The sequence below is a fragment of the Polypterus senegalus genome, chromosome 6, assembly GCF_016835505.1.
Source record: "Polypterus senegalus isolate Bchr_013 chromosome 6, ASM1683550v1, whole genome shotgun sequence".
Taxonomy (NCBI): Eukaryota; Metazoa; Chordata; class Cladistia; order Polypteriformes; family Polypteridae; genus Polypterus; species Polypterus senegalus.
In genome coordinates, this window is record NC_053159.1 from 119298736 (window position 1) to 119319106 (window position 20371).

At 38.6% G+C, this 20371-nt stretch overlaps 2 protein-coding genes across 2 annotated transcripts; both read left to right on the plus strand.

The window, feature by feature from the left end:
- The first annotated feature begins 10093 nt into the window (after window positions 1–10093).
- Window positions 10094–11411, plus strand: LOC120530584 (claudin-4-like). Its single transcript, XM_039755006.1, has one exon. It carries the CDS (start codon window positions 10128–10130, stop codon window positions 10761–10763), a length of 636 nt encoding a protein of 211 aa, XP_039610940.1. The 5' UTR covers window positions 10094–10127; the 3' UTR covers window positions 10764–11411.
- Window positions 11412–16759: 5348 nt separating this feature from the next.
- On the plus strand, window positions 16760–18043 carry LOC120531503 (claudin-3-like). The gene has a single exon (XM_039756972.1). The coding sequence runs from the start codon at window positions 16798–16800 to the stop codon at window positions 17446–17448; it is 651 nt and encodes a 216-aa protein (XP_039612906.1). The 5' UTR covers window positions 16760–16797; the 3' UTR covers window positions 17449–18043.
- Window positions 18044–20371: the final 2328 nt, after the last annotated feature.

Consider the following 20371-nt stretch of genomic DNA (forward strand, 5'->3'; position numbering starts at 1 on the left):
TCTACAATTGAACTGTTCAAAACAAGATTAGAAACTCATTTCTATTCACTTGCTTTCCGTGACCTTCAGTAATACTGATGGTTTCCTCATTGTGATTATATAACATTACTTCTATTTATTATGTACTAGCAAAATACTCGCGCTTTGCAGCGGAGAAGTAGTGTGTTAAAGAAGAAAGAAGTAATGAAAAAGAAAAGGAAACATTTTGAAAATAACGTAACATGATTGTCAATGTAATTGTTTTGTCACTGTTATGAGTGTTACTGTCACATATATATATATATATATATACACACACACACATATATATATATATATATATATATATATATATATATATATATATATATATATATAGTGACGTACTGTAATTAATGTTTTCTGTTTAGGGAAGGCTCCGCATTTTATTAACTACATAGAAAGAAAGAAGGTGCATGCGCAGGGGGAGGGAGGAGACAGGAAGGAAGGGGGTGTGGGGGAGGTGTGTTTTTGGGGGATCCTAAAAAGAAACACAGCGGGTTGGGAAAGTTTTTTATGGCTGTTCTGCCCAGTTCTTGCTTAATAAACGCAGCATTTTTGGAACACCATGTTTTCCAGCACTTGGTATTGTGTCTCGCCATCCTTAGTCGCTACTATATATACAGGTATATATATATATATATATATACAGTATTTACATATCTACATATATACACACATACATATACACACAAACACATATATATATATATATATATATATATATATATATATATATATATATATATATATATATATACCCTTTGGGGTGCGAGCAGCTGTTGCTGGGGGTGCCAGAATCTATCAAGGAAGAAAAATGAAAAACATTATTTGTACAAAATATTAATTTATCTATCCATTCCTAAATAATTCAATGGGCAGGCTATTTCGTATCAGTGCAATACGCTGCTTGTTAAAACGGATGACTCCCACTCTTACGTGCATGTAGTGCTGCGTGGTTATTATGAACTATCGTATCTGTTCAAGTTCTATTTAAATTTTAAATATAAGTCATTTTTATTTAGTCGACAGAAATATGTTTGGTAGGAATGTAAGTTGAATTTAGTCATCATTGCATAAATACATTTTTCTTCACCATAGAAATTTAAAGACTAAATTCAACTTACATTCCTACCAAAGATATTTCTGTTGACTAAATAAAACCTACTTATATCCAAAAATAAGTTGAAAAGATATTTTTTTTCGAATCTTGCGCATTTTAGATCGACTTGACATGCACTACATCGAGCCCGCGTGCTATTGTGCTCTCGCCTGCCTGCCTCAATAAGTCACCGTCGCTTCACTCTTACTTTTTTACCGTTCATTTAATCATGGCTAGTTGCGAAAAAATAAAAAAATGGAAGGAGGATTACACTGAGTATGGCTTTACCAAAACAATTATTGATGGCGAATAAAGTATCCATTATTCATAAAGCTTCAATTGGATGATCTGTTTTTCTGCATTAACCTCATATTTTTTCATACTTCTTCTCAAACCAAGGGGGTGCGAAATCGGGATCGTCCGTCACAGGGGGTGCAAGGGTAAAATGAATCAGGAAGCGCTGATATATATGTATATGTGTGTGTATATATAATATATGTGTATATATATATATTGAATTAGTTTTACTGTTTTTTTATATATAAGATAACTCCTGTAGCCACAATAAATGCTCTAAGGCCCCTCATGGACCCCGTGATCATCAGAGGTGACTGTGTGCAGAGGGTGCAGACCTATAAATATCTGGGAGTGCAGCTAGATGACAAATTGGACTGGACTGCCAATACTGATGCTCTGTGTAAGAAAGGTCAGAGCAGACTATAATTTCTTAGAAGGTTGCCGTCCTTCAACATCTGCAATAAGATGCTGCAGATGTTCTACCAGACGGTTGTGGCTAGTGCCCTCTTCTAAGCGGTGGTGTGCTGGGGAGGCAGCATAAAGATGAAAGACGCCTCACGCCTGAACAAACTTGTTAAGAAGGCAGGCTCTATTGTAGGAGTAAAGTTGGACAGTTTAACCTCTGTGGCAGAGCGACGGGCATTAAGCAAACTCCTGTCAATCATGAAGAATCCACTGCATCCACTGAACAGTGTCATTTCCAGGCAGAGGAGTAGCTTCAGTGACAGACTTTTGTCACTGTCCTTCTCCACTGACAGACTGAGGAGATCGTTCCTCCCCCACACTATGCGACTCTTCAATTCCACCCGGGGGATTAAATGCTAACATTACTCAAAGTATTTGTCTGCTTTTACATGCATTTTTATTACTATTTAATTTAATATTGTTTTTTGTATCAGTATACTGCTGCTGGATTATGTGAATTTCCCCTTGGGATTAATAAAGTATCTATCTATCTATCTATCTATCTATCTATCTATCTATCTATCTATCTATCTATCTATCTATCTATCTATCTAATTGAATAGACAAACCAGGGGTGAGCAAGTTCATTTTTACTGCAGGCACAGCCGCGACACACATAAAAAACATCAATAATCTATACTAATAAAAGGCAAAGCCCTCACTGACTGACTGACTGACTGACTGACTGACTCACTGACTGACTCACTGACTCATCACTAATTCTCCAACTTCCCGTGTAGGTAGAAGGCTGAAATTTGGCAGGCTCATTCCTTACAGCATACTTACAAAAGTTGGGCAGGTTTCATTTCGAAATTCTACGTGTAATGGTCATAACTGGAACCTATTTTTCTCCATATACTGTAATGGACTTTAACTCAATGGCCGTGGGGGCGGAGTTGCGTCTCGCATCATCACGCCTCCCACGTAATTGAGTGCCTGCCCATATAAGGTAAATATTCGTGGGTTAAGGTCTCTGCTTAGCATATTCATAAGTAAAAATATCTGAATCACAAACTGATTTTAATTATATTTTGTCCATGAATACTTATTAAATAATTCCAAATAGTCTGTCCGCTTCCTTTCATAGCTTTTCTGATGGTTGTGCTGCTTCCAGGCATGTATTTTCGTATTAAAGTATTTAACCAATCACATTTCAGCCATCATTTGTTGCCAGGCAGACTAGATTCCTGACTTTGTATCCTGTGCTGCCCATACAGACCCTGGTCCCTGCAACCTCTATAATGAATAATTGCATGAACAGGTGGGTACATTCATACAAAAATAGCCTTTACTGTAGAACAGATTAGATCACTTTAATTTACTGCTTGATTCTGTATCTTAATTCTGATGTTTAACTGTGCTATTCTCATTGCTCATGGACTAGCTTGTACTGTATCTTACACATACTCCAGATGGGTCAAAAAATTAAAAGACTGCTTCTTTCTTCACACAATATAACTGTTCAGCTCGGAAGACACTGCCCGGCTAGAAATGTGAGGTCCCGTTCTTTCTAAAGAGTCCATCGACAATGCAAAGACATATTGTACAATATCCTTAAGTGGAATCAGCCTTCAGCACGAGCAGTGGTGACAATGACAGGTCTCCAGCTCCTGAGGGAACATGAAAGAGGCAGCATTAGTTGAACAAAAAAACAGGGTTTGAATGGAAGTGGCACATAAGGAACAGATATGCTCTCAGAGAGATCACAAAGTTTCTGACATTTTGGACCTCTACGAACTACAGTGAATCCTGAAAGGTGTCAAAATAAAGTCCACTAGCCAACCCGCGGCGTACCATACACTGCATAATCAGGCCGGTTTTTTAATGATTTTTAAGCACAGGGAGAAAATTAATATTTGAAAAATCGGTAATGTATTAAATCAGCAAGAAAAGCAACATTGTATCAATGCACGGAACGAACCGACACACAATCGCCCGTGATTGAAAACTGGCGGACCGCCATCGCGCCTACTCCTGCCAGACGGAGGGATGGGGGTGCACGGCGCTCAGGCGCGGAGGGTGGAACGGGAGGAGAGGAGAAGGACGTCCATTCCGCTCCATCCGTCATGCCAGTCTGCTGATTTCTCGTTCAATATGCACTGCCTGCTCATGTACCCACCTCCAACTCGTCACTTGAGTCGTTGTCGTCTTTGCACAGTCCAGATGCACCTGTGACTCACATAGACTTTTCATTGCTCTGTGTGGTTTTGGCTGCTTTTCTATATATAATCCACCAAAATACCCGACCACGGTAGTAGCGAGGTGGGAGGGGGGTGTGTACAAAGGGTAGGGATGTAACCAGTGGGAGTGTATGAGTCGCACTTAGTGGGAATTCCATGGTTTGCAGCCCGAATGGGGTTCAACGGCTTACCCGTGCCTCTCTGCGCCGGGTAGACACACGCTCAATCTCATGCATAATTATTTATTGAATGCTAAACACTTCTGGAAAGACACGGTTGTCTAAACGGGTTGGTGTGAGAATACAACAGTAAGTGAATGAAAAGATGGAACTCTGGAGAGAGCAAAATACAACACAATAGTGAACCCGCGGCATAACAAACGCCGCATAATTATTTATTGATGGTTGAACACTTCTGGAAAGACACAGTTGTCTAAAAAGGGAGGGTTTGAGGATACAACAGAAAGTGAATGAAAAGATGGAACTCTGGAGAGAGCAACATATAATTGTCTGTGAGTGAAGAAGACGCATGTTTGTCGCGGATGCGAATTGCTGTATGTAGTGTGTAAAACAGTTTGCTATGGTGTACGCGGTCGTGCGTCGTAACCGAAAACTCGGTTTTTAAAGACTGCTTACTTCATTGTGTTTTAACCTCAGTTGTAAAGGATTGTTTTAAGGATCCCATGGGATACCCCTTGCAAACTGTTTTACACATGGCGATTCACCTCCGCGAGAAACATGCCTCTATGAACAGTCAATGTGGCTCGGAGGTGCATGTAGCCTCTACGACAGACGAATATAAATGACACCGGTTTTTCTGTGTCGTCGCGTCCGAGTTTGTGGGCGTGGCTCTGCGAGTTGTCGTCGTATCCAATGGTCTTGAAGTTGGTGGATGTGGCTCCTTCCTGCGTGCGCCATAGGTGTCTTACTTGTTGGAGGCTTAGTGAATCCACACCCCTTCCGGCGTGCTTTCCATGGGTGTCTTGAAATAGTGAATTACACTCACCTAAAGGATTATTAGGAACACCATACTAATACGGTGTTTGACCCCCTTTCGCCTTCAGAACTGCCTTAATTCTACGTGGCATCGATTCAACAAGGTGCTGAAAGCATTCTTTAGAAATGTTGGCCCATATTGATAGGATAGCATCTTGCAGTTGATGGAGATTTGTGGGATGCACATCCAGGGCACGAAGCTCCCGTTCCACCACATCCCAAAGATGCTCTATTGGGTTGAGATCTGGTGACTGTGGGGGCCATTTTAGTACAGTGAACTCATTGTCATGTTCAAGAAACCAATTTGAAATGATTCGAGCTTTGTGACATGGTGCATTATCCTGCTGGAAGTAGCCATCAGAGGATGGGTACATGGTGGTCATGAAGGGATGGACATGGTCAGAAACAATGCTCAGGTAGCCCGTGGCATTTAAACAATGCCCAATTGGCACTAAGGGGCCTAAAGTGTGCCAAGAAAACATCCCCCACACCATTACACCACCACCACCAGCCTGCACAGTGGTAACAAGGCAAGATGGATCCATGTTCTCATTCTCTTTACGCCAAATTCTGACTCTACCATTTGAATGTCTCAACAGAAATCGAGACTCATCAGACCAGGCAACATTTTTCCAGTCTTCAACTGTCCAATTTTGGTGAGCTCGTGCAAATTGTAGCCTCTTTTTCCTATTTGTAGTGGAGATGAGTGGTACCCGGTGGGTCTTCTTCTGTTGTAGCCCATCCGCCTCAAGGTTGTGCGTGTTGTGGCTTCACAAGTGCTTTTCTGCATACCTCGGTTGTAACAAGTAGTTATTTCAGTCAAAGTTGCTCTTCTATCAGCTTGAATCAGTCGGCCCATTCTCCTCTGACCTCTAGCATCAACAAGGCATTTTCGCCCACAGGACTGCCGCATACTGGATGTTTTTCCTTTTTCACACCATTCTTTGTAAACCCTAGAAATGGTTGTGCGTGAAAATCCCAGTAACTGGGCAGATTGTGAAATACTCAGACCGGCCCATCTGGCACCAACAACCATGCCACGCTCAAAATTGCTTAAATCACCTTTCTTTCCCATTCTGACATTCAGTTTGGAGTTCAGGAGATTGTCTTGACCAGGACCACACCCTAAATGCATTGAAGCAACTGCCATGTGATTGGTTGATTAGATAATTGCATTAATGAGAAATTGAACAGGTGTTCCTAATAATCCTTTAGGTGAGTGTATACTGTAGATAATAAATCATGTGATGTTCACTTTTTATGATATAAGGAACCTGTGAGCTAGAAAAGTAATAAAGAAGAATGATTTCATAATGCACATCAGCATGGAATATATTTTATGTACAGCATACACAGGAAACACAAGTGGCATGTGGTAAGTGAAGACATGTCATCAATAGATGACAATGATTTGGTTTGTTAATAGACACCCACCCCTGCACAGGAAGTAATACTATAGATAGACTTGTTTCCCCCAAATGCAGGGTGTTGTGTAAATATTGTGAATCACATAATGAACAAGTTCTTCTATCGAACTGGGAAGGAAATGAGACTTAGAAATCTGTGAAGTCTATGAAGTCTTGTTCATAATTATAGCATAGGGTAATATATTTTTGATTAATAATCACTAAAAAAATAGAATTGATTTTGTGCAGTGATTATTCATATTGAGCACTGTAACAAATTATTTTGCAAAGCAATAACTGTACAAGGTACAATCTATACATCAGGTGCTGTAAATAAAAGGCAGGGGGCACCACCACATAAATTTGGAACTTTATGGAGCCCTGAAATATATATTGTACAACAATGTGTAACTCCTCTTAAAAGGCCAAGAGACCTCAGGTTGACAGAGGGTAGTGTACAGCTGGACTCCTATCTGGGGTTTTGAAATATTGTTTCTAAGGTGCTCAGAGCCCAGTATGGGAGAAGCGCTGAGGGCTACTTTAAGGAGCTACTTACCCGCGGCCCCAGGGCTTTCATATGGTGCTTGAATTCATACAATATTTCATGGGGTTTTACCAGAGGTAATTCAGACTTAAGTGTTCAACCAGTATCTTGTGGAGCTTGGAGTTAGGAGAAAGGTTTGATAAGAGCTCAACTGGCAGAAGGAAGGAGAGGCCAGAAAGTGATGGAGGGAATGTTGTGGAAAGTGAGAAGGAAGAATTTTTAGTTGTAAGATTGAGTAATTCAGCCGGTGACTCCTCGTGGCAAATTACCCTAAGGAGTATAGTTTATATGTTTATTTACTTTTTGTGACACTTTGTGTACTCCCTAGTGTACAGTATATAAACTTATCTAAGGTGTGCACTGCAGGTTTATTTTAAGAGAATATAATGCACTGAAATTATTATTACCAGGGACATATCCTAGTACTTTTTGAGAAGCTGGATGATGACACCATGCTCCATAAACATCATTGCTTGTTTAAATTGTCCCCCTACAGTAAATACAAGTCGCATTGCTCTTTAATAAGCCTATTGCTTTATCTACGGGATCTCTTGTCCCACCAACTTTTGATACAAAAGTTAAACCCTGATGCAATAAAGGGTTAACTTCTTCATGATCAAGATTCTTAAATTGCTCATTTTTATTTCCACTATATGTTAATTGGATTCAAAACAGACCTATAAAATGACATCTTATTTTTATACTCATGTAAGTTAGTGTTGAAGTAAATTCATTACATTACTAAACATTTCTAATACTTTACCACTTTGTTTCTATATTACCCCATAACTCTGTAGTTGGGTACAGTGGGTTTAAAAGTGATTGAATGGATTTTTAACATAACTCTTTTTCCAATAAAATTTCCTCTCAGTTGTTTCCTCTTCATTTTGTGCTTTGTGTCTATTCATAATTTTAGTTTCTAAACACTTTGGTCCTACCACTGCAATCACAGTTTACGAATGCAAGCCCGAACTTCAGACTTGGCACTGCCTGTGTGCAGTCTGCACTTTTCCCAATACCCATGTGGGTTTTCTTTGGGTTCTTCAGTTATCCTCCTACATCCCTAAAGATGTGCAGATTAGATTAACTGCCCACTCTAACAGGCCTGTTGTAATGAGAGAGACTATGCTTAGAGGGGTTTGTGGCATTTTGTATATTTTGAATAAATAATCAAGAGTCCTGAAGCATGAAGGCTCCGAGTGGGTGCTGGAGCACTTGTGAGTGTCCACACGCCACTCCAAGATTGATTGGGGTGCTTGGCTGATAGTGCATTCACATCAGAGTAGGTGGAGGATAGCACCTGTACCCTATCTGGGCTATAAAGGGAGCCATCACGGTAGAATCAGGAGATGAGAAAGAAAATAAGGAGAGAAAAGAGATCAAGAACGGAGGTTAAGTAATGAGAAAGAGCCAGGAATTTGAGAAGCCTGTGATTTAAGGAGTGGAAGCAGGTGGTCAGGAGTATGCCCCAGGGAAGTAAGCATCATGCCTGCACTTGAGAATGGAGCTGGAGAAGAGATGCTCCTTAGGGCTACACAGGGGAGTAGGAGCAGCCCTGTCGTATAGTGTATCCTGGTAGATGCTGACGGACTGGCCAAGGAAGACATGAGTGATGTTTGAAGGGGAGTCCTATGGACACCAAGGGACTGGTGGTAGGAACCCAAACCTGGGATTAATGAAAGACTGAACCTGTCAATGAGTGTCTCCTCAATGTGCAAGATCCTGATGGGATAAACTGAGGAGACACCAGATTTTAGGAAGAGGCACTGGGACTCGTAACTGTTTTTAGGAAGAGTCTGCCTGGGATTTTAACCTCTTTTATTTATTGGATTATTTATTGATTTCAACCTCTACAATTAATGTCATTCGGTTGGATTACATATTTATGGACTAATTGTAAACATAGCACTTTGGACACTGTTTTAGTAAAATAAAAGCACTTAACCACTTTGTATCAAACCCATGCTGACTGCGTGTGTCCTCATTGCCCAGCTCATTCTTGTTCAAGAGGCTCCCGGAAGCAATCAGGGAGTGTGGCACCAACCTGGACAATCACCAAGATAACATGTATTCCTTGATGAGTGGATGTCCTACTTACAGTTGGCTTCTATCTTGCACCCAATGCTGCTGGAATACACTGAGACGTCTTGTGACTCTGTACTGGATAACGTAGTTGGAAAAGGCATGGATGAATTATATCTTCAAAAGCTCTCTTCACTTGAAGCCTTTCCTTTTCTAGCACTTAAGGGTCTCACTCACCTATGCTATTTCTCTTTTGGTTAATAGAATTAAACTTCCACATTGAGTCTAACATTCTAATGCCTATATTTTACATTTTATAATTTTAGGTAGGGTATACATGATGGCATAGTGGCTAGTGTTGTCAGCTCCCAGATTCAACTCCCTGCCCAGGCACTGCCTAAAGTTTGTACTTATTCCTCCATATAGGGGTCCATTCATAAACCAGGGATGTGCATTCAAAGCTAATTTTCTTGAAATTAGAGGATGTGAGTATGTGCCTTAGTGTGCCCTGTGATGGACTTACCTCCCAAATAGCATTACTTTATGCATTGAACCTGATTTTGCCTGAATTTACTCTTTCCACAACCCTGGAATAGAAAGAGGAGGTTCAGAGAATGAATAGGTCATGTTTTATATGGGCAAAGAATTTTGCTCTGGAGTAATATAGTTTCCTATTCATGTAAGTTTATTTTGAAAAGATATTCCATGACAAAAAACAAAAACTGTTGTGAATTGAGTATAACATGCCCATGATATATCGCTGTGAATGGAAGGATGGATGGATGGATCACACTGAAATTAATAAGATGCAATTTACTCTAATCTGTATGTTTTGACAATCCACAATAAAAATCATTATTTCTTAATCTTTATGTGCCAATATAAGAAACATCTTATGACTGTTAGTCAAATTCCAAGAAGCTTGAAGAGACTCATTGCCTGACTCCTCCTTTGGCCATCCCACATACAGTAGTTCACGCAATATCCTGTCCTCGTTCTGTACTGTATATAAAGGTCTTCATCACGGATTTATTTTTATACAAACCTCAAACAAAACATATTTTTCATCAATTCTGAAAGGACTGACAAATTCAAGAAATGGCATCTGCTGGACTGCAAATTGCCGGAGTGGTGATGGTGGTGATTGGATGGTTCACTGGCATTATCACCTGTGTGCTACCCATGTGGAGAGTAAGTGTTGACAAGACAGCTGTAACCATTCAGACAGTCTGGGAAGGACTTTGGATGAAATGTGAGCAACAGAGCACAGGAGTCACAGTTTGCAAAAGATATGACTCTTTACTGACCATGTCAACAGAAATCCAGGCTGCCAGAGCACTGACGGTCATTTCTATTTTTTTGACTTTCTTAGGGATCATTATCTGCCTTTTTGGTTTAAAATGCACCAACTGCTATAAAAACATGGCTATCAAAGCATATATTGTGATTGTTTCAGGTATTATCTTCATTATATCTGGCATTATGGTAATGATTACAGTCTCCTGGACAATTAATGATATTGTGCAGGAGTTCCATGATTCAAAGCTGTCTCAAACTCCAAAAATGGAACTTGGTGCCTCATTATACACTGGATTGATCTCTGCAATATGTCTTATTTGTGGAGGGGCTTCCCTATGCTGCACGTGCCCTCAACGTGATTCAAGAAACGTCCAAACCTTTAATATGTCAGAGACTGCAGTATCTAATGAAAATTATCAAAAGGAATATGTGTAAATGAAAAAAGAAGCAGATCGCCTCTCCTCTCTGTAGTCTGTAACAATAGCAATTGGCTGAAGCTATGGACAACTACATCCCAAGTGATCAGAACTTTGAAAAATGCATCAATGATTTCAACCCAGACTCTTACCACAGGTGTTACACATGGATGAGACCTGAGAAGATGAAGGTACTTTTGAAATCATTGGGATGAATATTGAAAAGCTACCCTGACCATTGAAGCAGATGCCACTAAAATAATATAGATGCACAAAATCTGAGGTATGATTTAACACTCCAGACTGATGAATTCATTGAATTATAAATCTGAATTAGACATTCTAAACAGAAAAAAGAAGGATGTCCTGCCATCTGTCAGCTTAAGTATACTGATGCCCTGAGCATCTGAAGGCCCATCCACTGTACAGCTTTTGATGGTCTCTCCAGATTTCATTATCTCCCAGACTCTGTATTATACTTCCACAGATTTCTTCATCCAATGACAACCTGTTCTACTTTGTGTTTGCTGGACTCTGTTTAATTGGCATGTGTTTAAGAAATGGTATTAATATTACTTCAGTTTACAAAGATTTTTATTTATTTTCATTTGTTACAGACTGATAAAAATTGAACATGTAAGGTATTTCATGATTCATTGTGCTATTTCCTCATCATATTTAGAGGTTTGTTTATACACTGTATATATATATATATATATATATATAATATACACACTCATATATAGTACTCTCTTTGTATTGGTAACTTGAATATGATCAGAGGAATTTGTGTAATGTACAAACCATCTAGTAATAAGTTCCATGCTTTTGCACTGCTGAATTTATTGAGCATATGAATTATCTATGAATTTAACTATTGAATAACTGTCAAAAAATGGAAACATTGCTCAATAAATACATTGATCAAACAATATCATTGTGTTGGTTTATACTGTATCTCTTTCAGCATAAATGAGTCCACATATTTCATTTTTTTTTGTTAAAGATACAAAAACAACACATTATATGTCGTAAACAAAATGATTGTTCAGTAGGTTTTCCAGATACTCTGGTTTCACATCAGGTTAATAGGTGACACTAAACTGGCCCAGTGAGTGGCTAAGGATGTGTTCATGAATGTGTCTCTATAGCCCATCACTTTTTAAAAAGCAGGATGACAACTTTCTGTCATGTAGACATTATAGCTTGCTTACATTTTTTTAAGTCACATCACTTTTAGATAAGTTCATCACTATACTCACATGAGCATTTCTTCCTTAAGGTTTTATAATGAAAGTTATAACCCTAGTGGACTGAGATAATTTCTTCCACAAATAGAACTTTTAGGTTACTCATTTATATTCACAATATGGTAAATAGATTCAAACAGACCCTATACAATTATATTTGAGAATTTTTATTAATGTGGGCAATTGTTCAAGTTAATTGACTACATTACTAAAATTACTGCTATTTTCCCCCTTGCTTATTAACCAGCAACCCTATGGATGAATAACACGAGTTTAAAAAGGGATGGGTGGGTGGAATTGTTCTTAACATACAGTAACTATATTCACCTATCCATTTTCTGAACCTTCTTTTTCCATTATAAAGAGACAAAGCATGCTGTGGGGGCATTATGACCAGAGCAAAAATCAACTCTACAGTAAGTAGGAGATATGTCCATTACATTCATTCTTACTGTGCCAATCTGCTGCAATTAACCTAACCTGCACATGAGTCCTTAGGATGTGAGAGAAAACCAACAACTTGGATAAAGACCAACTCATACAGGAAGTTCATAAAAACTCCAAAAACAAACATTTTTTACCCAGTAATTTTGGAATGGGTTTGCTTAGACAAGGCAGATTCAGAAAATTGATAAATAAATATGTCTCCAATTATTACATCTGTGGCTTTTGTGTGTTCTGACTGTTTGTATATTTTGGTTATCTCTGGATAGCCTGCCTTTCCTCCACATCCCAAAGATCAGGATGTTCAGTAACTGATGGTTCCAAATTGGCCAGTATGAGTGTGTGCAGATTTGTGTGATTGTGCCCTATTATATAATAGACTGGCATTTCATCAAGGGTTGCAACTGTCCTGTCACAGTACTGTAGATTTAAGTTTTGGAGCAACACAACCTTGGATTGTATTGGTGGGAAACGATGGATGGACAACGGGCAGATGAACTGAAAGATGAACATGCCAAATTTGAAATGTATATAGAGTGGCCACCTTTCAACTTACACATACCTAATAGCAAGGTGGTCTCTTATTTACCCTTAGAACAGCCTGAATTCACCAGGACATGGACTTTGCTTTGCAGGTATACTGGACAATGTATGCTGGACAATGTTACATTCATTGTGCTCCATGGTTGGTACAAACAAGCTGCTGGTGATGAGTCACTAATCCACAAGACTCTTTAATCACCTTCTCCTAATGCTTTACAGGGCTTTGATCTTATTAAGGTGTATTGCAGTAAATTTAATATTATTTACCTAGAAATACACTATGACTTTATGATAAACTGCTGCCATTGAGGGAAGCACCTGAAGCACAGTAGTGTTTAGATATCCCAGAGTTGATGTATTTGTTTCAGTGGACTCAGTATGTGCCATATATTTTATACTGTAACTATATCCTATACCACTACACCATCATCACAAGCTCACGTCCAACATCGTAGATCCAAAAAATAATAGGGTTTTTGTCAAAGTCTGGCCCTGCCTTCACAGAGAATCATTACACACTGAAGTCTATTAGAGTTGATGATGTGTTTCCATCTCTTCGGTTTCTTCTGTTGGTGTTCCTTAGACCACTACAGGTGCACCTCCTCCTTTTTCACTAGAAACTGTAAAATCCTGTTATGTAACAAGCTAAAACATAGAAAACTGCAATGTCTGATATGCCTCTTTTGCCACCAGTGTTTCACTTGGCTATTTTCGTAGATTCACTATAGCGCACCTGTTACTCTGCACAAGCTGTCTTAGCCTTCCTTTATTGCCTTTCATCACTAGCAATTGGCTGAATGATCTTTTAGATGGTGGCCAATTCGTTACATACCCATTACTCTACAACTAGTCTGTCACTTTCTATTTGTTTAAAACTTTAATCATGCCTATTTTATGTCTAATTTACATACAAGCACACATACTGTATGTAATAGTCTGAACACGCTAAACTATTATATGTAGAGTTTTGTTCTCTTAAGAAGGACAAGCAATCTGGCCATTAGTGTATACAAAAATTGGCTGTTGGACGTGTTAGTAATTAGCACAGTAATTCCTTGGTTAGCACTCTTCTCTCATAGTTCAAAGAGACCTGGGTTCCATTCCCAACCCAAGCATTTTCAGTAGAATCCCTGTATCTGCATGGGTTTTTTCCAAAATGTTTGTGACTCCTTTCAAATGCTAAAGATGTATATTATTAATTTGGGGAATTTAAAATGGGATGGTATGACTGAGTATGGTTGTGTGTCTATGTGACTTCTGCGTCCCTCTGGACCAGCTATCTATGATTCCAAGTTGGAAGGGTGGTTATTCATTGAATGTTTTAAAATGTAATTAATTCATATGTTTTTCATACTCATTAGTATTGTCAGGTGTACAGAGTACAGTGAAAGAGAGGACAGCATCATCACTGACAGAACAAGGTTTTTCAATAGCTTTTTCACCACCACAGTCAGACTGATGGCAAAACAAAATTATTGAATGTGTAATAACCTCACACTACCTCAGTTCACTTGTCATGTAAATGATCAGTGAAAAATGTGCAATATTTTAACTATGCAATACCTGCAATATATTGTATTTTTTGTGTAGATATTACCACCTTTCTGTATAGTGCTGGTATAATCTATATCAGGGGTGGGCAAAGTCAGTCCTGGAGGGCCACAGTGGCTGCAGGTTTTTGTTCCAACCCAGTTGCTTAATTAGAAAATAATCCTTGCCAATAATTTAATTTCATGACTTGTTAATGCTTTAAATCTGCCATGTCAGGTCATTTTTTTCCTTTCTAAGGATATCGTCCAAATTATTTGTAGTCTAAAATTGAGGAGTAATTCTTAGCCCTTTACTTTTTCTCCTTACTTTCCTTCTAAGTATTTAATTAAACCAAATAGCACAGGTGTAAATGGAAACAAGCTAAATGGAGAAATGCTAGTTTCTTTTGTCATTTGCATCTTATTGCTAATAAGGAGCAATTAAAAACCAAGAATACAGCTGTTTAAGACTAAAATAGGCAATAAGAGTTCAAAATCTTAATGAGCGAGACAACTAAAATGGAGAAGTGTTACTTGAGCAATAAGTGCTTCTGATTAAGTAACTGGGTTGGAACAAAAACCTGCAGCCACTGCGGCCCTCCAGGACTGACTTTGCCCACCCCGATCTATATTATTTATTATATTGTTTTACTGTTTTTAAATTTCTTTAATGTTTTACTATGACTTGGACAGAGCTCTGCACAAGAATTCCAATGTGCTTTGACTGTTGATTTTATGTACAAATCACAAATAAAAGAACCTTGAACCTTGAATTCTTACTTAAATGTCTGACTCACATGCAACATTCCCACACACTCTTAAAAAAATACAGATCTTCATTTTACTTAAGAGAAAACATACATTTGCTTGTAGTACATGGTCTCCTCCTTACTCCAGTTTTTATCCTCCCTGAAACCCAGGTAAAGAAAACATTAAGCAAATTACAATTAAAAAATAAGCTGGAGCACTGGATAAGCTGACTGACTATGGCTAATTGCAACTAATACAGGAGATAATTTTAGTTCTTAATATGGTTTAGCTCCTGAGGGTCATTGTTTACGGAGTCAGATTTTGATACCTTACAAGATGTGACCACAGCATGTTAGTGAGAGATGTAGAATACTTTAATCAGCAGAGATCTTCCTCCAATGAAGAAAATCTCCAGAATTTTGAGAGCTGTCAAAAATTAGGCTTGAGGTAGGCCAACATACATGATAAAGATGTGAGAGGATCCAGAGGGGAAGCTACAGCCAGAAAGAGATCTTTCAAAGCTGTTTAAAGCTTTATTCTTGTCCATTTTGGGTCTGAATTACACACACACATAATCCATTAATCGTACTTATACTGTAAAGTAAAACTGCAATAAACTACCCAAGATTCAAGGAATGGCTAAAGTTTCAGTCTCTTACACTTTGATGTTACAACGCTGCATATATGGAGATCTACAATATTGCTTGAATATATGTTTAACTACAAGAACAGGAGATTAAATGACAGAGCTTTGAAAGGGTGAATCCTGTCCATAAGGATGTGAGTGAAGCTCCGGTTACTTCTGCAGCAGCAGCAGCAGCACCTGCCGCCACCAAGGAGGAGGAGCCTGCAGAAGTTGGCTGTATTCTCCAGCATCTTGACTTGTCTCCAGGGGATTTTACAGACCTGTTATCTTGTGCTGCACTGTGGGAGCCTGGCTTAGTTTCTGTACAGTAGTGGAAAAGATTCATCATCAGTAAAGACCATCTGCCTTTTATTTAATAACTTACTTTAGTTCATTAAATATGCTGTAAAATTCTTGAGACTAATAGTGTATTTTTAATGAAATTATTTTTGTATTAGGGTGATATTTTTTACTACCTTATATGCGCAATTGATTTTAAACTTGTGAATAAAAGCTCTATTTGTCATGATCACACTTGTTTAATTCTAAATCAGATTATTTTAAAAATGTATGGCTTGGCAGGAGGAAGAGAGAGACCTTTTTAATATTTTGTGGGTACAGGCGAGTAATTATTAGACACCTGTCAGGGCACTGGAGTGTGGCGAGCTTAGGCTCTAAAACAAGCCTGTGCATTCATTCATAGCGTCTCTTTGGAAACAGCAGGAAAAGGCACACCCTTGCAGGCATCATATTGAAAGAGGATAGCCTTCATCCCTCCCCTCTTCAATCTGCTTCCCAAAATGACTCCACCCTCCACCTGGCTAGCCTATAAAGTTGGCTGTTTTCCTGTTTCACCTCAGCATATCCTCAGAAAACTGCTACTTTTCAGGCCTGTGCTGTTTTAAGGGAAAGATGTCTTCAGCTGGGTTGGAAATTATTGGTGTGGCCTTGTGTGTTTTTGGCTGGATTGCTGCCATTGTCACCTGTGCTCTGCCTATGTGGAGAGTGACAGCCTTCATTGGGAGCAACATTGTGACCTCACAGGTCATTTGGGAAGGCCTCTGGATGAATTGTGTGGTGCAGAGCACTGGACAGATGCAATGTAAAGTCTACGACTCCATGTTGGCTCTTCCCCAAGACCTCCAGGCTGCGCGAGCACTGACTGTTATCTCTATCATCTTGGCCATCCTTGCAGTGCTGATTTCTATTGTGGGAGCAAAATGCACCAACTGCATTGACGATGAAGGAGCCAAAGCCAAGGTCATGATAATAGCAGGCGTTCTTTTTATCCTAGCAGGTCTCATGCAGTTGATCCCAGTATCGTGGTCAGCCAACACCATCATCCGTGATTTCTACAACCCTCTGTTAACCGATGCCCAGAAACGGGAGCTTGGGGCATCCTTATATATTGGATGGGCTGGGGCTCTTCTTCTGCTTCTTGGAGGAGGATTGCTTTGTTGCTCTTGTCCTCCTCAGGAGAAGAAATATGTGCCCTCCCGAATGGCTTATACAGCAGCACGATCCAATGCACCCAGTGGCTACGACAAGAAGGATTATGTGTAGTTACCTCAGGAGGCTGCAACACACATCAAATGATTGTACCTGCCATTTGCTACAAGGAGGACGGAGAAATCAATGGACCCAAGCAGAGACTCCAGCATAAAGGACTTCTTGTTATGCACCTTTTTGCTTTCTGCTGGACCCCTTCTTCATTACTTGAATTCACAGATTTGTGAGTTTCACTTGCACTGAAAAGATACTGGCGTAAGGAGTTGTAGTTAGGGAACAATGGAACAGCTCATTGCTTTTGGGCTGTTTCTTGTTTCAAGTACACTGTGTGTATATTTTCAAGAGCTGGGCACTGGGCAGTAGAAGTGTGACTGTATTTGTTAAGTAGTTGGCCTGCTCTGTTTTGTTTTTTTCATCATTTTGGTCTCCAGACATGCTTAGAATCACAGTCTGTAGTGGACACATTCCATTATTCCTTTGTATTATCATTGTTTACTCGTGTGAAATATAGTAATAACTGGGAAACAGAACTTTAGCCTTTTTAATGTAAACTGTTTACTAGCGCTTGTGCTGAAATGAAAGGTAAATAATGCTTAAGCACTTCATTGAAAAAACACAGTGGTAAAATAAGCAGTCTGAAGCACAAATGGCGGCTTTTCTGTTTTTTCTTTTTTGGTATGTGACTTCTTTAGTTAATAATATTAAAGTAGATTTTTAAGATATGTAAATAAAGCTTTGTTTATGACACTGAGTATCTCTCCAGTGTATTAATAACCCCTCAGGCTGGGAGGCTCTCCAGACTGACACACCAATGTAATGTATAGCCACAAGCCTGTGATCACTTTGATCTTTCAGAACAAAAGACTGTGGAACTTTAGTTTAGAAGAGCTCATTCTTTAAATGTGCTAAATATATTTATATTTGTTGAATGGAGGTGTTTTAAATGTAAAGTTGGGAAAACCAGACATTATCATTATCTGTCTTTTTGTGCCTCAGTATGACATGCATGGTTCACTCTGTCCTTAAATTAAATAGTGAGCACAAATGGTACCAGTCACATTTTTTATACTATTATGAATTACACTGTTTAGCCAGTTATATGTATATATATATAAACATGAAGAAACTGTGTATTTATGTATAAATGTTTGCATATATGGTCTTATTAATAATGAAAATTGTAAAAAAAAAAAAACAGTATCTGATTTGTGTTAATTCCTTGTTTTGTTATCTGATTACTGGCAATTTAAAATAAAATACTTTATAAAATAAACTTTTTTCCTTAATTTTCCATAAATTACCCTTAATCCACCAGTTTTTATAAACCAAATGATTTTTCTTTTTTGCTTTGATCATCAACATAATGGCACTCAATGCTCATCTGGTAACACTGAACAGAAGGCAGGAGCAACCCTGGATGGAAATGCCAGTCACAATCACACTCTTTTGAAAGATGCCATTTAACTGAGCACCCATGTTTTGGGATGTGGGAGGAAATCAGAATGTTGGAAGAAAACCCATCACAGATACAGGAAGAGCACACAAACCCAACACAGACTGGAAATAGGGCACAGGTCCCTGGAACTGTCAAGCAAAATTGTGCCACCATACCATTAATTTATATCTATCCATATAACGTATTTATAGAAATGCCTTTGATACTCGCATAAAGTGGAATGCGTTACACAAAGTTTTAGATATTGAAAACCTCATGAAACATTAGCATATCCATACTGTATATACATGAAAACAACCTTTTCTGTAATCTGTATTCCTAAATACACTTAACTCTATTACAATCTTGCTTTTTGTTTTTTACATGCCAATTCAGAAATTTTAGACGTTTCATTTTTTTTTATATGTATTACTTTATGTCAAAATATCTATTGAGCATACAACCACCTTGCTAATTCTGCATGCTCTGTTGAACAACACCATCTACACATTCTTCTGCAAAATCCATTGTGTAGACTAGCAGTATAATTTGCAGATGGAGACAATGTGTAGATCACTTTTCATTTCAGAAGCTGCTATTCAGTGGCATGGAGGTTAGATATGTTTTTTCACAGTTCCAACCATCGAGATTTAAATCCTTCCACTGTCATTTTCTGTCTGCCTGTTTCATGCTATGCCCACCCCAAAGATGTGTGTAAGTGCGTAACTGTCCATTTTGAATTGGCCTGGTGTAAGTGTGTGTCTGTGAGTGTTCCCTGCATTGATGTAAACTCCCATTCAGTCTCAATTCTTGTTTTCCTGCTGATGCTCCTGAGGCAGACACCAGCTCTGTACAGCCCTAAAACTGAAAAAGCCAGCTCAAAAAATTAATGCATTTTTGTGGAGAACATAAGCAAACAATAGGTATAATTTACCTGACATGCAGAATAGCATATCCAGTGTCAGCAAAGCATACAAATATATTCAGTATCATAGGGACCACCAGATAAAAGCATCAGAACTAATACCTTAGCATACTAACTTTCAAAAAGAAAAATGTTGTGGGTGCAATTGAAGGATTTGATGGTAAGAACAAAAAAACATAAAAACTTTGATAAACAAGAAGAGCACATTTAGTCCATCAGCCTTATTTGGTGAGTTATTTAAAAATCTCATCGAGATGCTTTTTACAAGTTGCCAAGTTTTCTGCTTTAACTGCATGACTCAGTAGTTTATTTTATATTCCCACAATTGTTTGCAGGTAAGAGTGCTTTCTCCCTTCAGTTTTACATATGATTCCCCCTAATTTCCATTACTGTTTTTGAGTAAATAACTATTTGGCCAAAATAATTCTGCAGGAAGAAATGAATCAATGCATTTGAGGATTTGGAAGAACTGGATTAGGTCCCAACAGAGGTTTCTCTGCTCAAGACTAAAAAGGTTTAATTCAGATTAAGATATGCCCTTTAGTCATGGGATCGACTCAGTTGCTTTCTTTTGCTTAGCTTCATGTGCTGCCAGGTCTTTTTTGTAGCCTGGAGAC

Excerpts from the sequence above, each read along its gene's own strand:
- LOC120531503 (XM_039756972.1), top strand. The coding sequence starts at position 16,798 with ATGTCTTCAGCTGGGTTGGAAATTATTGGTGTGGCCTTGTGTGTTTTT.
- LOC120530584 (XM_039755006.1), top strand. The coding sequence starts at position 10,128 with ATGGCATCTGCTGGACTGCAAATTGCCGGAGTGGTGATGGTGGTGATT.